The sequence below is a fragment of the Callospermophilus lateralis genome, chromosome 2 (assembly GCF_048772815.1).
Source record: "Callospermophilus lateralis isolate mCalLat2 chromosome 2, mCalLat2.hap1, whole genome shotgun sequence".
Taxonomy (NCBI): Eukaryota; Metazoa; Chordata; class Mammalia; order Rodentia; family Sciuridae; genus Callospermophilus; species Callospermophilus lateralis.
The window spans coordinates 35,544,496-35,559,001 of NC_135306.1; the positions used below are offsets into that span (position 1 = coordinate 35,544,496).

Sequence of the window (14,506 nt, forward strand, 5' to 3'; positions counted from 1 at the left end):
CCTGCTCCAAATTGGTAAACTCCTATTCATCCTTAAGTTCTTAACTTCTGAGAATCTCACTGTTGTCCAAGGAGATTGTAAACTCTCTGAACGCCTGGGTCATATTTTTATCATTGTATTTCCTGGTGCCTAGCCTTGCTGATGATTATGTGGATGAGATTATGCACCTTGTGGGGTGTGGTGGTGCATATCTGTAACCCCAGTGGCTCGGGAGGCTGAGGCAGGAGGATTTAAAGTTCAGCAAAAAAGAGGCGCTGAGCAACTCAGTGAGACCCTGTCTCTAAATAAAATACAAAATAGGGCTGGGGATAAGGCTCAGTGGTGAGTGTCCCTGAGTTCAATCCCCGGTACCCCCCCCCCCCGCAAAAAAAAATATATATATCTCACTTAATGTCAAGGTAGAATTGGAAGTTTCTGTTGCCAAAGATTCAGTCACTCATCTCTTGTACTTGTCAACTTGTAGAGCTCTCTCCTCTAAGTTGCAGTTGGTGGCTGCACGTGGGGAAAGGCTGTTGTTAACACTCCGTTGAAATGATCTGGTCAGCAGCTTGGTTGCACACTCACCCATAAGCCCGTACTTAAAGGTACCTCTAGCACATGGTTGAGTTTATTTTGCCCTTTTGATATCAGAGTCACAGGAACATGGGAAGGAAATGTGCTGAGTGCCCAACATCACATCGGGGAAAGGAAGGCGGCCCTAAGGTCAAGAATCCGCAGAATTCTTGCCCTCAAAGGAAAGCGAAAGCCATCAGCACAGCTCCAACCTTTCCAGCTTCACAGGCTCATTTTCTTTCGAGAGTAGGCCCAGTTGGGCTGGATGGTGTTTAACAAAATTTAAAGTGAGAAAGAGGAAAAGAAAGTCAGAAAAGAGGTCGAGGGGCCAGGGTTGAGCTCACTGACTTCTGCTCAAAATTCAAGATGGGTCTCCGAGACTCGGGGAAGGCAGCTCATCTCCATCTCTTTGGTTTCCGCCTGTGCCAGCCTCTCCAGGTCCGCGGAGACGTATTTATCATTGAAACACAGCTTAAGAAAAGAAGGCAGAGTTTCTTTCCTAAGTGTCGGAAAGGGGAAAACTTTGAGGAAACAGCCAAGAGAGGGAGATCAGTGGGTGGCTACAGCGCCGGGAAGAGGAAGGAGGCTGAGGCGGCGCAACTCGTGGAACGCGAAGCCGGCGGGCGGGGAGGCAGGCAGCAGCTCCCCAGGCCGAGCCCCCGGCACACTCACAGGCGCAAACCCCCGCGGAAGAGGGAGCCGCGCGACACAGCCCTGGCGCAGCCGGGCCTTAGGAGCTCAAGGCCTGGCCCCTGAGGCCCGCCGCCGCGCCCCGTGGGCGGGCCGGGGGCGGGGCAGCCTTTGGAGCTGGGCTCCCCCGGCGGGCGACTGGCCCGCGGCCTCCCAGCATCAGAGAGCGGCCGCGGCTGAGGATACCCCTCGGCGCCGCCCGCCCGCCCCGGGAGTCGCGGCCGAGAAGCCTGGCGCCCATTGGCGGCGCGATTCGGCGTTCCCGCCCCCTCGACGGCCACGCCCCCTCCGCCGCCGCCGCCGCCGCTTCCCGGCTCCGCCTCCTCCCCCTCGGGAGCCGCCTCCGTCGCCGCCGCCACGGCAGCCGCTGCCAGCCGGGGCCCAGCCAGCGCCCGCCGCGCCGGAGTCCAGTCGCAGCCCGAGCCGCTGCCTGCGGCCCCGCCATGAGCGGAAGCGCCGCCGCCGCGGTCGCCGCCGCCGCCGCCTCAGCAGCAGTCGCCGCCGCGCACTTTCAGCCTCAGTCGTCGTCTCCAAGGCCGGGCCCCGCCGAGCTCGGGCCCCCGCGCCGCCCGCGTCCCCAGCCGCCGCCGCCCCGAACCGAGCCCGCCGCCGCCGACCGCCTCAGCCCTCCGGGCCACGGGCCTCTCCGGGCGGGCGCGCAGGGTGGCGGCGCCTGCGGCCGAGCGACGGGAGCAGGTACGGGGTCCTGGAGCTGGCCAGGCGGGGAGGGGCGTGGGTCGGCTCTGGGGGTGGGGGCCCCAAAGGCGTGTGGTCCAGCAGTCGGGCGCCGCGGAGGGGGAGGAGCGTTGTCCGGCTCAGCATTGTCCGGCCCCGGAGCCCCTGCGCCTCTGCTGCGCCGGACGACTCACAAAGCGTTTTCCCACCCTGTGGGTGGCCTTCTCCCCCGGGGTGGGTAGGGCTAGACCTCGATAAGTCTCCGCTGGGCGGAGAAAAAAACTGAGGCTTAGAGGGGGATGTGACTTGCCCAAGGTCACATAGCCGGCGAGAGTCGTAGGGACCCGGGGCCACCCCGAGCTGGCACGGTCCGGAGCCGAAGGAACTGGGAGGAGGCCCCCAGCCCCCCGAGAACTGAAGGAGATTGCACAGGGAGGAGGGGGCTAGGGCCTGGTCCTTGGCATACCCACCCAACCCTTTATGGGCTCGTTTAGGAGAAAAGATCTCTTGCGGAGTGGGACGGAGGAGCTGAGGCTGCTTGGGGAGCCGCAGGGGCGAGAGACTGATGTGAGGGGTGTGCTCTCGGTGAGAGGGCTTTCTTAAGTGAATGGGGCAGAGCTTCGGAAACTTCTTATTGTGGGGACCGCTTGGTCCCTGCCAGGCCACCTTCCCCACCACTGCACGGACTAAGCTAGTTCAGCTGGAATTAATGGGGGAGGGAGGCCTGCTCGGTTTTATGGAGATGCCGATGTCTTTTTCACGAAATGACCTGGGGTTCGTTCGTGCCACAACCAGAAATTGTATACATGGCCTTGGTAAAGGCATTTACAACCGAAGGCCATATGAGTTTTTTTCCAGGTGGTCTGGACCTACACACTTGGAGAACTCCCAGAGAAAGAACAGCTATCCCAGGCGGGGAGGGGAAAGGAAGCTGGGAGGGTTGGAACCAGTCAGTCACCCTCCTGCTCGGCATGCAATAATCAGAAATCCCTTTTTTGGGGGTGGGTGGGTGGGTGATTAGGTGGGATGTTTTTACTGTGGGTGTATCTTGGAAAGAGAAGGGAGAGATGTGCAGTTACAGAGGAAAGGGGAAGAGAGCAACGCAGTTGCAGGCAATGAAGAGGGTCCCATGAAGCCAGAAAATAGAAACTGGAATGAGGAAAAAGGAGAGGGTATTCAGTCATTGTGGGGGAAGGGAGATGAAAGGTTTGCTGAAGGGGGGAGGGTGTCTAGCGTAGAGAAAAAGATATGAGGACGTTTCAAAGAGGAAGCCAAAGGTGATGAGTTTGAAAGGAGTCTGTTAGAGGTGGATGGTACCTTACAAGGTTGAGTTTATTGTTTTGGTCTGTAATCACTTCATTTTCTTTGAGTAAGGATAGTCACATACTTTATGGAAACAGTCTAGCTTTATCACTCCTCCCCATCCCACCCCATTCCTGCTCCTGTTATAAGGATGCAGGCCCCAAAATGCCCTTAGTATTATCTTGGAAGTAAGTCTTGACAAAAGAGGGAAGGGAAAGACTAATTAACCAATGCATTAATTAAGGCCCTTTGTCCAATATGATTCCTTGTTTAAGTCAGCTGTTTTTTTTTGCTGTCCTCCTGCACCTCAGCTTTCCAGCTGTGGTGGCTCTTAGCGGGGTTCTTTGGGAAGAACTGCTGTGCTTCAGACAAGACATATTAGGTCCCCCCCCCAAAAAAAAAAAACTGTAAGAAACATATGCTTGACAGATAAATTCACATTTGTATAAGAAAATATACAGACTTATAATCAGGAAGATGCGGGCTGGGGATGTGGCTCAAGCAGTAGCGGGCTCGCCTGGCATGCGTGCGGCCCGGGTTGGATCCTCAGCACCACATACAAAGATGTGTGTCCGCTGAAAACTAAAAAAAAAAAAATATTAAAAAATAATAATAATCAGGAAGATGCAAATTGAAACAACAGTGGATGCCATTTCATACCCATCTTATAGGCAAAATTAAATGCTGTGATAATTATTAGTAAGGTTGTGGGGAGATACACTGTTATATACTAGTGTGAATGTAAATGGGTACAGCTGCCATGGAGAGTGGTGATATAGTGATGTCTAGTTGAAAGTGGGCAGACATACCCATCTACCTAAAATTTCCCTTTCTGGTATATATTCAAAGAAATCATTATACCCTTTTTTAAGAAAATAAATACCAAAGAAGTATAAGACTGCTTATTCCAGCTTAAATTTCCACCAACAGACAACATAAAAATTTTTAGAGCCACTTAATTGAATAGTATAACAGTGTAGAAAAAAAATTGTAGCCAGTACATTAAAATGATCTTATGGAGCATGTGCCTGTAATCCCATCCTACTTGGGAGGCTGAAGCTGAAGGATGACAACTTTGAGGCCAGTCTGGCAACTTAGCAAGAGACTTATGTCTCAAAAACAAACAAACAAAAAATGACTGGGGATATAGTTCAGCAAGTCTCAGAAAAACTCTCACAGAATCTTTCTACTTCATTAAGATAAGAAAACATGGAAAATAATAGTTTGTGGTTATTCACATATGTAGTAATAGTATAAAAACATGCGCAGGTAATACACAAGTAATACTTGTCTTGGGTAGAGAAGATGAGGATAGGATTGAACAGAAGCATGTAAAGGGCTTTAACTAATACCTATAATATTACCTGAAACCTCAATCAGGTAATTTACACATTAAGATTTGCTATCTTTGGGATGTGGGGTACAGAGATATTAAGTATATTACTCTAAATATTTTTCAGAAATATTTCTCATATGTAAAACATTTTCTTGTTTACAGAACACAAGAGTTTTTGTCCCATAATAATGGAACTCTAGCAAGCTACAGACTCCAACTTAGTCCAGCCTGTTAGACATGCAGGCTGGTGATTCTTTTCTACCCTACTCTGACCTGCCTAACCTAGTTCTGCTGTGGATGACATTTATTTGGGAACTGCTGATAGGTGTGGAGGATTTCCTAGTCTTTCTAAACTTTCTAGTGGCCTGAGGTCAGCAGTTTGAGCTTTGTAAAAAATAAATGCTCTAGCACATTCTGATTTATTAGATATATATGGAGGGGCTCAGACATCTGATTTCGAGAAAGCTCCCTAGTAGTTTTTTTTTTTCTTTCTTGATATTGGGGATTGAACTCAGGGCACTCGATCACTGAGCCAAATCCCCTGCCCTAGTTTGTATTTTATTTAGAGACAGGGTCTGACTGAGTTGCTTATCACTTCACATTGCTGAGGTTGGTTTTGATCTTTCAATCCTCCTGCCTCAGCCTCCCAAGCTGCTGGGATTACAGGTGTGCGCCTCTGTGCCCAGATAGATTTTTTCTTTTTAATATTAATTTTATAGTTGTAGTTGGACATGATACCTTTATTTTATTTATTTTTATGTGGTGCTGAGGATCAAACCCAGGCCCTCACACATGCTAGGTTTCGTGCTCTACCACTGAGCCACAACCCAGCCTTCCTGGTAGTGGTTTTTTTTTTTTTTTTGGTATTGGGATTGAAACCACTGACTTAATATCCACAGAACTTAATTTTTTATTTTGAGATAGGGTCTCACTATAAGTTCAAGGCCCTCCTGTATCAGTGAGATTATAGGCATGTGCTATTGTGTCCAGCTGCTCCCCAGTAGACTCTTGATGCCCACTGAAGTTTGGAAGCACTGTTTTAGCTTTGCCATAGCCTTCCTCAGGCTGTATTCTGTTGTCCCTCCTAGAAATCTGGGGTATGATTTGGACTCATGCAATACTCAGCTCTTTGGTGGAGCCTAAAAGAATATAGGGTTGGATGCCCATACCCATTTTAATCCAGGTTGTCAACTCTTATTTTCAGGCAGGTACCTACCAAGGCTACCTACCAAGGCTGATTATCAGCATTTATGACTTCTATTACATATGTCCATGGTTTATAGCTAGGATAAGAGTAAAAAGGGTCTAATCTAGAATGAAAATTAGCCAATTTTGAGAACATGTGGCCCTGTACATGCTAAGCTTGAGCTCTATCAGATATACCTTTAGGACCCTTGTTGCTTAAAACAAAACAAAACAAAAACTACTGGTGACACTGAAAATGAACCCAGGGCCTCGCACATGCCAGGAAAGCACTCTACTATATACCCCAGCACCACCATCCCCTTCTTTAAAATTATGGACCCTTCTCACCAAATTGCCTAGGCAATTGACTTGGAATTTGCAATCCTTCTGTCTCAGACTTTCCAGTAACTAGGATTGCAGGCGTGCACCATCATGCCTGGCCCTCATGCCTTTTTTTAAGAGAAAGGTGGTTCATCCTTCTGCAGATGATACGAATTGTTTTAGTGTTTTAGCTTATGACTTACATTTGTCATTTGGCTATTTGAACCCATAGTTGAACAGATTCTAGTCTTTAGGAAACTGGTTAACCCTTAAGTTGAAAGTTTCCTTTCTCCCAAATATGCTAGTTTTTTTTTTCTTTGCTAGATTTCTTTTTTCTTTTTTGTATCGGGGCACTTTGCCATTGAGTTATACCTTCAGCCCTTTTTATTTTAGTTTGAGACAGTCTTATAAAATTATGGAGACTGGTGAACTTGAAATCCTGCTTCAGCCTCCTGAGTCGCTGGAATTACAGCTTTCACTAGATTTCTTTTTGCTGTAGTCCTTATTCTATTCCTAATGTGTTTAGGGATGAACATATATTAAATGTGAGTTTTTCTGATAATGAAATTTGCAAAATGCTTGTTTTGTTTGTTTTTGTGATGCTGAGGATAGGATACAGGACTTCACATGCCAGGCAAGCAGTCCACCACTTAGCCACATACCCAGCCCTTAAATGCCTGTTTATGTTAATGTTCTTCTTTTTGTAAACCCACTTTAGTGGTACAACATTGGTCCAGGTACACTTTATATCACGGTTGCTGTGTAGGATTTCTTCTAGCACAAGGACATCTGTCTTGGGCTATAAGTGAAGGTAGAGATCTGTTACCAAGATGAGCATCTGGTATGGAACTGTGTGTGTCCTCAGAAAGGGTTCCTTTATCTCATTCACTGAGATGCCTTATGAATAGCACTGCCCACCAGCTTTGGGACTCTAGGTCTAGCTATAACTAACTGGGTCATCCATATTCGTCATGGCTCTGCCATGGGAGCTGGATTGGTGCTGGATCTGAGGCTCAAAAGAGTTCTTCATGTAAACTTTTCATGGCAAAGAGCCCCAACCCTGGCTTTACATCAATCATCATGCTCAGTTGAACTGCCCTGTATTTGATCCCTATTATTTATGAAAATATAGAATGAGAGAAATCATTAAAAATACAAAAGTATCAGATAAGTGAAGGAGAAAAGATAGCTATGTGTCGCATTTGCTTTGATATTCTGACAGTGCTCACTTTGAGGGGGAAATGTAATGTTATTTTTCTCTTCTGATTTCTCCCTGTACCAGCATTCTTGAATTTTTGAAGACCTCAGGCTTTTTAGCCATTTTCAAAAATATTTATCCATTTGTATTTTCCATTAAGTGGTTGTTTATGCTTCCTGCTGTTTCATTTTTTTTTTCTTGGAGAGAGAGGAGGGAGGAGTATGAACCAAGGACAAGACTGGACTTCCTACTGCTTTTGCAAATAATGGTGGAGTGTTTTCCAGAATAGTTGTCATGGGAGAGTGATATTCTAGGGGCTCAAGGGAGGTACGGGTTTCTGTTGTCTTTTTATTATTTCTAAACATGATTAAGGCTCTTAGAGAATTGCATTGTGCTTTTACTGCTGTCTTTAAGGAATTTTTAAAAGAAATTATAAATAAAATTTACAGTGTTTAACAAAAATGATGTTATGTTTGTATAAGGAGAATAAATAGATCTTACCTATAGTTCTTACCCAAAGTGGTTTCAGTTTTTCCTCTTTTTCTTTACTTATTTATTGTACTGGGGATTGAATTCACGGGCATTCAACCACTGAGCTGCACCTCCAGCCCTATTTTGTATTTTATTTAGAGACAGGGTCTCACTGAGTTGCTTATCGCCTCCCTTTTGCTGAGACTGCTTTGAACTCTCCATCCTTCTGCCTCAGCCTCCCCAGGAGCTGGGATTACAGGCGTGTGCCACTGTGCCAGGCTCCCCTCCTCTTAAATGAGTATTGGTGCTGTTAACCAAAGTGATATTGGGCAGGTGGAGAATGATAGTATTATACTAGGGTTTATCATTAGTTTCTTCCTGATATAAAAATCTATCACTGCCTTTTTTGCTTTCATGGTAAAATATACATAGAAATAGGGGAGTGAGAGATTACAAATTTTGATGTATATGCTCATTTGATTTCTTTGAAAGACAAGTGAAGGAAAAAGTGGTAAGAGGAAGAAGTATGTGCATGGAAGAAAGTAGCAGGCAGTTAGGTTGTAGGGCATTCTCTGGTGCTTTTGAGACATTACTTGAGTTGAAGAGAAGTTATTTATTCTGCTTTAGCATCTTTATTTTCAGTGTTTGTAAATGGTGCTTGCTGAGCTTCTGTTGAAATCTATATTATTGTCACAGAATTAAAAAATGGGCATTTCTAAGACAACTGCAAGAGGGTGAGCTGAAAGCAAAGTATTCATTTCATAATTACTTTTGCAAATAGAGAGGAGTTGGGATTCATAATAAACAAAAAGTATTTTTCATTTGTGCTGTCTTGTTTAAAAATAAGTTCTAAATACCTCTTTGTATATAGATTTTTTTTTTATTGCCATCTTAGTACATATTTGAGCATCTACTGGGGGCCAGTAATGTTAATACTGGCATTAGTATGTGAACCACCAGTTCACTTCAGTGATAACTTTCATTGTCAGAAACCTAGCTATACTGAGATGAGCACAGAGGGTGCGCTTCAGGACAGCTGTTGCTTGCTTTTCTTCCCTATTTCTTGTTTCCTTCTGCTCCCTGGCCTTCTGGGCTTGTGGTGATTGTGCCCATCTGTCAGGACAGCATCCGCCCCTACCCCCATGGGGAGGAGTGGAGAGACTGAGGGAACCCTTACTGATTAGCCATGAGAAAAAACCCAGAAACAATATTGAAGCCAAACTGAGGGCCACCCTAACAGATCCAACTCTTCTGTTTCTGTCACCCATCGTTTGCAGTGGAGCCTGGAAAGCATCCCTCCATTGCCCATCTTACAAAGAAGCTTTGTGTATAAGGATGTTCTAAAAGGCGAGATCACTGTAATTATAATTCCTTAAGCACAACCAAGTAATGGGGGCAGGGAAAAGTCAGGGAGGGATTAAAAATCATCTGGGAATAGTATCCAGAAGTGGATAATAGAGCAGCATTGGTGATGCTGACAGGAACATGTTTAAGTGAGTACATTTAAGAGTTTTCTACTACTTGCAAGATTATTGAGGGTTTAAAAACACAAGATTGAGCATGAAACTTTTTCCCCTTATCTGAAATTGTGACTGAAAAGTACTTTAGAAGAAGGTATATAGAAATCTGGGTCTACTTTGCTTTGTGTTTGTGTTGTCAGAGTGATTGATTGAGTTCTGAGTTTTGAAAAGCCAAATATCTAACTTGCTTACTTACCAGGGCATACTCCCACTAATCTGTGTTTTTTTTTTTTTTTTTTAAAGTAAGTAATGACTGACATTTTGGGGAAGTTGATTTTCCCTGCTGCTACCAGCTTAATAAACTTTTTTTTTTGGTGATACTTGGGATTGAATTCAGAGCCTTGTACATAGACTCTACCACTGAGATACATTCCCAGCCCCTGCTGTTTTATTTAAATTCAGGCTCTTGCTAAATTTGCCCAGGCTATCCTGCTCCTGCTGCAGCCTCCTGAGTAGCTGGTATTATAGGCCAGCTATACCTGCCACTATACCTGGCTGTAATAAACTATATCCATCATTCTGTCATAATGTGCTTCTCAGCTCTATTGCCAATCTTTAAGTGAAAACATTTTAAAAAAATATTAACCACTACTATATTACTTGTTATTAATATGTCAAACAAACTGCTTAAAAAAGAAGTATACTAAACAGTTGCTTGCAGAGGTGATCTTTAGGTTTTAGGATAGTGGCCCCCAATAGTCTTTACTCAGGATGAGTAAAGAGCCCTCTTTTTTTTTTTTTTGTCATAATTAGCATTGATATCTATATTGTACAGGTAAATAGTGTATATCCCATGCAAACCGATAACTATTGTAAACTGGCCCTTCTTCAAATTCTTTGGAGTCCAATCAAGAGTTGGACCTTATCCTTTTTTTTTTTTTTTGTGGGGCATGGGTACTGGGATTGAATTTAGGCACTCACAATGAGCCACATCCCAGCCCTATTTCGTTTTTTATTTAGAGATAGGGTCTCACTGAGTTGCTTAGTTCCTTGCTTTTGCAGAGGCTGGCTTTGAACTCACGATCCTCCTGCCTCAGCCTACCTAGCCACTGGGATTATAGGTGTGCGCCACTGTGACCAGCAGGAGTTGGATCTTATTCTTATTATTTAGTATGATTTTGTCCTGGTTTGAGGAAATCTACATTAAATTTATCTTCACATAAGTCTGCTGGGTAGCTCATTAAAAATCCTGTACAGGGGCTAAGGCTGTAGCTCAGTGGTTAAGTGCTTGGCTCGCATGTGTGAGGCACTGGGTTCAATCCTCAGCACCACATAAAAATAAATAAGGATGCTGAGTGTTCATCTACAACTAAATAAATATTTAAAAAAATCCTGTACAGATAATCCTTCAAAAAGGCTGTACTAATCAATCTGATAGCTACATTTTGTGAGGTGTTTTTTTTTTTTTTTTTTTTTTTTAGTCCTGGGGAGGATAGAACCGTATCTCTAGCCCTTTGTTGTTGTTCTTTTTAAAAAATTTTTATCTTGAGATAGGGTCTTACTAAGTTGCTTGGGATCTCTCTAAATTGCTGAGGCTGGCTTCAAACTTGTGATCCTCCTGCCTCATCCTTCCAAGTTGCTGGGATTGCAGGTGTGTGTCCCATGCCTAAGCATTAAATTTTATGAGAATTAAAAATATATAAGGATCTATTTTATCTGCTTTTAGTGAAAAAGTCCTTTTTTTGGGGGGGGTTTAAAGTATTTTATTATGCTAAAAATAAGGTGAAACCAATTTTTGATTATATGCAAGCCAAATAAATGTATACTTGATGCAGTTATTTATTACAACTAACTTGATTTTCCAAGATTGTTTAATAATAGACTATATAGTTAAATAAAGATATTTTCCACAATGATGTAAGACCATTCACATTCCTTTTTAAAAAAATTTTTTTATTTGTTCTTATTCATTATATATGGCAGTAGAATGTATTTTGACATATTATACATATATGGAGTATAACTTCTCATTATTCTGGTCGTACATGATATAGAATTACATTGGTTGTATAATCATATGTGCAAAAAAGTTTTTTTTAATCCCTCCATTTTGGTCAAGTATGTTGATCAGTAGAACTTGTATTTTATCTTTTTTAAAAAATATATATTTTTTAGTTGTAGATGGATACAATATCTTTATTTTGTTTATTTTTATGTGGTGCTGAGGATTGAACATAGTGCCTCACACATGCGAGGCAAGCGCTCTACCCCATTTTCTTAGAAAATCTCCCATGTTCTGTGATTCTGAGATTTTTTTTTTTTTTTGGTACCAGGGATTGAACCCAGGAGAACTTAACCACTCAGCCACATGCCCAGCCCTTTTTTATATTTTATTTAAAGACAGAATCTTTCTACATTTCTGAGGCTGTTTTTGAACTTGCAGTCCTCCTGCCTTAGCCTCTGAGCCAAGCCCCTGGGATTATAGGGGTGCACCATGGCACCCAGATGATCTTTCTTTTTGTTTTTTGGTACTGAGGATCGAACCCAGGGTTTTGTGCATGCAAGACAAGCACTCTACCTACTGAGCTATATCCCCAGCCCAGGATTCTAAGATTTTAACCATGTATTTTTGGGGGCACTTAGGCAGATACAAAACTTGTCAAGGAAAATGTGGCACTGCTTAGAGGAACTTCTGAATCCTAATCTTTTTGTACACATGGGTACCCTGACTGTCCCCCAAATCAGCTCAAGAATGCGTGTTTTTATTTTTTAAAACCTTACTTTTCATAATAAACTCTGATTTTTCATGAGCTAACTCATAAACATATCCCTTTGTTAAGTAGAATGGAATATGAACATATCAGGTATCAGTTGGAGAACCTACTATTATGTCAGTGCTGTCTGAACCAGTGGATTATTTGAGAAAGATAATCTAGCATAGTGATTCCCAAATGTTCTGCCTTAAAATTGGTTGGGATCCTTGTTCATTCTCTATCATAAAGTAGATTGTGAGGTGGCCTAAAGTTGGAATCTGACATTATGTAAATTTTCTCATAAGCAGTTTTTGATGGAAAAATGGAATTCTAAAGTCCAAACGAGGTACAGTACTTATAGACTTTTGGAATGTGTCCTGTTTTTGAGTTGAGAACTTGCCAACTCAAATCTTTTTTCCCCTTCTTTGCCAGATTGTGTGTGTGTGTGTGTGTGTGTGTGTGTGTGAGAGAGAGAGAGAGAGAGAGAGAGAGAGAGACACTGAGGATTGTATCCAGCGCTTCATTCATGCTGGACAATAAGTGCTGTACCACTGACCTACACCCCTAGCCCTCCTACTTGCTTAGTGATACTTAGAAAGAACAAATTAACTTTTTGCCTCTCAAAATTACTAACCAGTATGGAATTAATTCCTAGGAGGAAGACATTCTTTCTATACAAACTAGTAAAAACTAATCCAGACAGTTGAGTTTTCATATACTTGCTGGCTTATTAATAATCAATAATCTTAGCCTCAGAATATATATAATGTTTGGGGGCTCTTAAGGAAGATGCTGTTTTCTATCTTTGGCAGGAACTCTGTATTTTCATTGTATGTTACTGGGGATTGAATTTAGGGTCTTGCAACATACTCTATAAGTGCCCTCCCACTGAGATAGAACCACCCAACCCTTTAAAAAAGGTTTTTCTTTGAGTTGGGGTCTTGCTAAACTGCCCAGGCTAGCCTTGAATTATTGATCCTTTTGTTTCAGCCTCCAGAATTGCTGGGATTATATGTGTGCCACCAAACCTGGCCTGAATCCTGAATTTTTGTGACTTTAGTATCCAAGATTTTTTTCTTTTTCTCCTTTTCAGTACTGAATCCAGGGACTTGCACATGCAGGCAAGGTTTCTATTACTGACTGGGCCATATCCCCAACCCCAGTGTTTTCTATCAAAACTGTGTGTAAACTGGGTGCGGTGGCCCATGCTTGTAATCCCAGTGATTAGGGAGGCTGAGGCAGGAGCATCACAAGTTCCAGGCCAGCATGGGGAAACTTGATATCCTGTCTCAAAATAAAAAGGGCTGGGTTATAGGTTGTAGCTCAGTGGTAAAGCATCCCTGGGTTCCACTTCCAGTGCTGCAAAAACAAAACTAAAGATAGAAAACAACCAAAAAAACTCCCAAACGGGGCTGGGATTGTGGCTCAGCGGTAGAGTGCTCTCCTAGCACGGGCGGGACCCGGGTTTGATTCTCAGCACCACGTACAAAAATAAATGCATTGTGTTGTGTTCACCTACAAAAAAGATATTCATCCTCCCTCTCTCTCTCTCTCTTCTTTAAAAAAAAAAAAAAACTCCCAAACTCTGCATATATTGTCAGGAACAGTTAGAAGTTAGTGCTATTCTGTAGTGATATTTTAAAGCTTTAAGCTACTACTATATGATTTTTTTTTTTTTGGTGGTGGTGGTGGTGAGGTCCTGGGGATTGAACCCAGGACTGTTCTACTATTGAACTACAAACCTAGTCTTTTTTTTTTTTAATTTATTTCTTACATACATGACAATAGTGGAATGCATTATATTCATAATTATCCACTCACAGCACAATTTTTCGTAACTCTATATAAAGTATGTTCATGTCAAATTATGCCATTATACATGAGTTCTCTCTCTTTTTTTTTGCATTACAATTCTTTTTTTAAATACTTTATTATTTATTTATTTATTTTTTAGGTGGACACAATATCTTTATTTTTTATTTTTATGTGGTGTTGAGGATCAAACCCAGCGCCCTGCACATGCCAGGTGAGCGCGCTACCCCTTGAGCCACATCCCCAGCCCACATTACAATTCTGAATACACCTTTATACCACAATTTATCATATCTCTGTTTGTATATAATATATGTTGACACCAAATTCACATCTTCATACATGTATTTTGTTTAATTTTTTAAATTTTAAGACGGTATTTTATCTTGATTTTTTAAAAAAAATATTTATTATTTTGAGTTGCTGAGGTTGGTGTCAAATTTGGGATCCTTCTGTCTCAGTGTCCTTTCTGGGTTATAGGTATGTGTTACCATGCTTGGCCATTTTTCGTTTTTTGTTACTAAAGATATCAAACTCAGGACCTTGTACATGTTAGGCCAGCACATGTCACTGAGCTCATCTTCAGCCTTTTTCATTTTTTATTTTGAGACAGTGTCTTGCTAAGTTGCAGAGGCTGGTTTCAAATTTATAATCTTCCTGCCTCAACTTCCTGAGTAACCTGGGATTACAGGCATGTACCTCCATGCCTGGCAGAATTTGACTCTATATATTTTGAATCTAACTGTTGGTG

The 14,506-nt window shown here is 42.8% G+C and overlaps 1 protein-coding gene across 2 annotated transcripts in view; it reads left to right on the forward strand.

The window, feature by feature from the left end:
* The first annotated feature begins 1,640 nt into the window (after positions 1 to 1,640).
* Rnf38 (ring finger protein 38) overlaps positions 1,641 to 14,506 on the forward strand; it is a 127,550-nt gene continuing 114,684 nt past the window's right edge. The window contains exon 1 of one of the 2 annotated variants that reach the window (XM_076845803.2): positions 1,641 to 1,938. In XM_076845803.2, coding sequence (XP_076701918.1) covers positions 1,686 to 1,938 — 253 coding nt within the window. In that variant the 5' untranslated portion in view covers positions 1,641 to 1,685. The remainder of the gene's footprint in view (positions 1,939 to 14,506) is intronic. The other variant, XM_076845804.2, reaches the window with a different exon arrangement.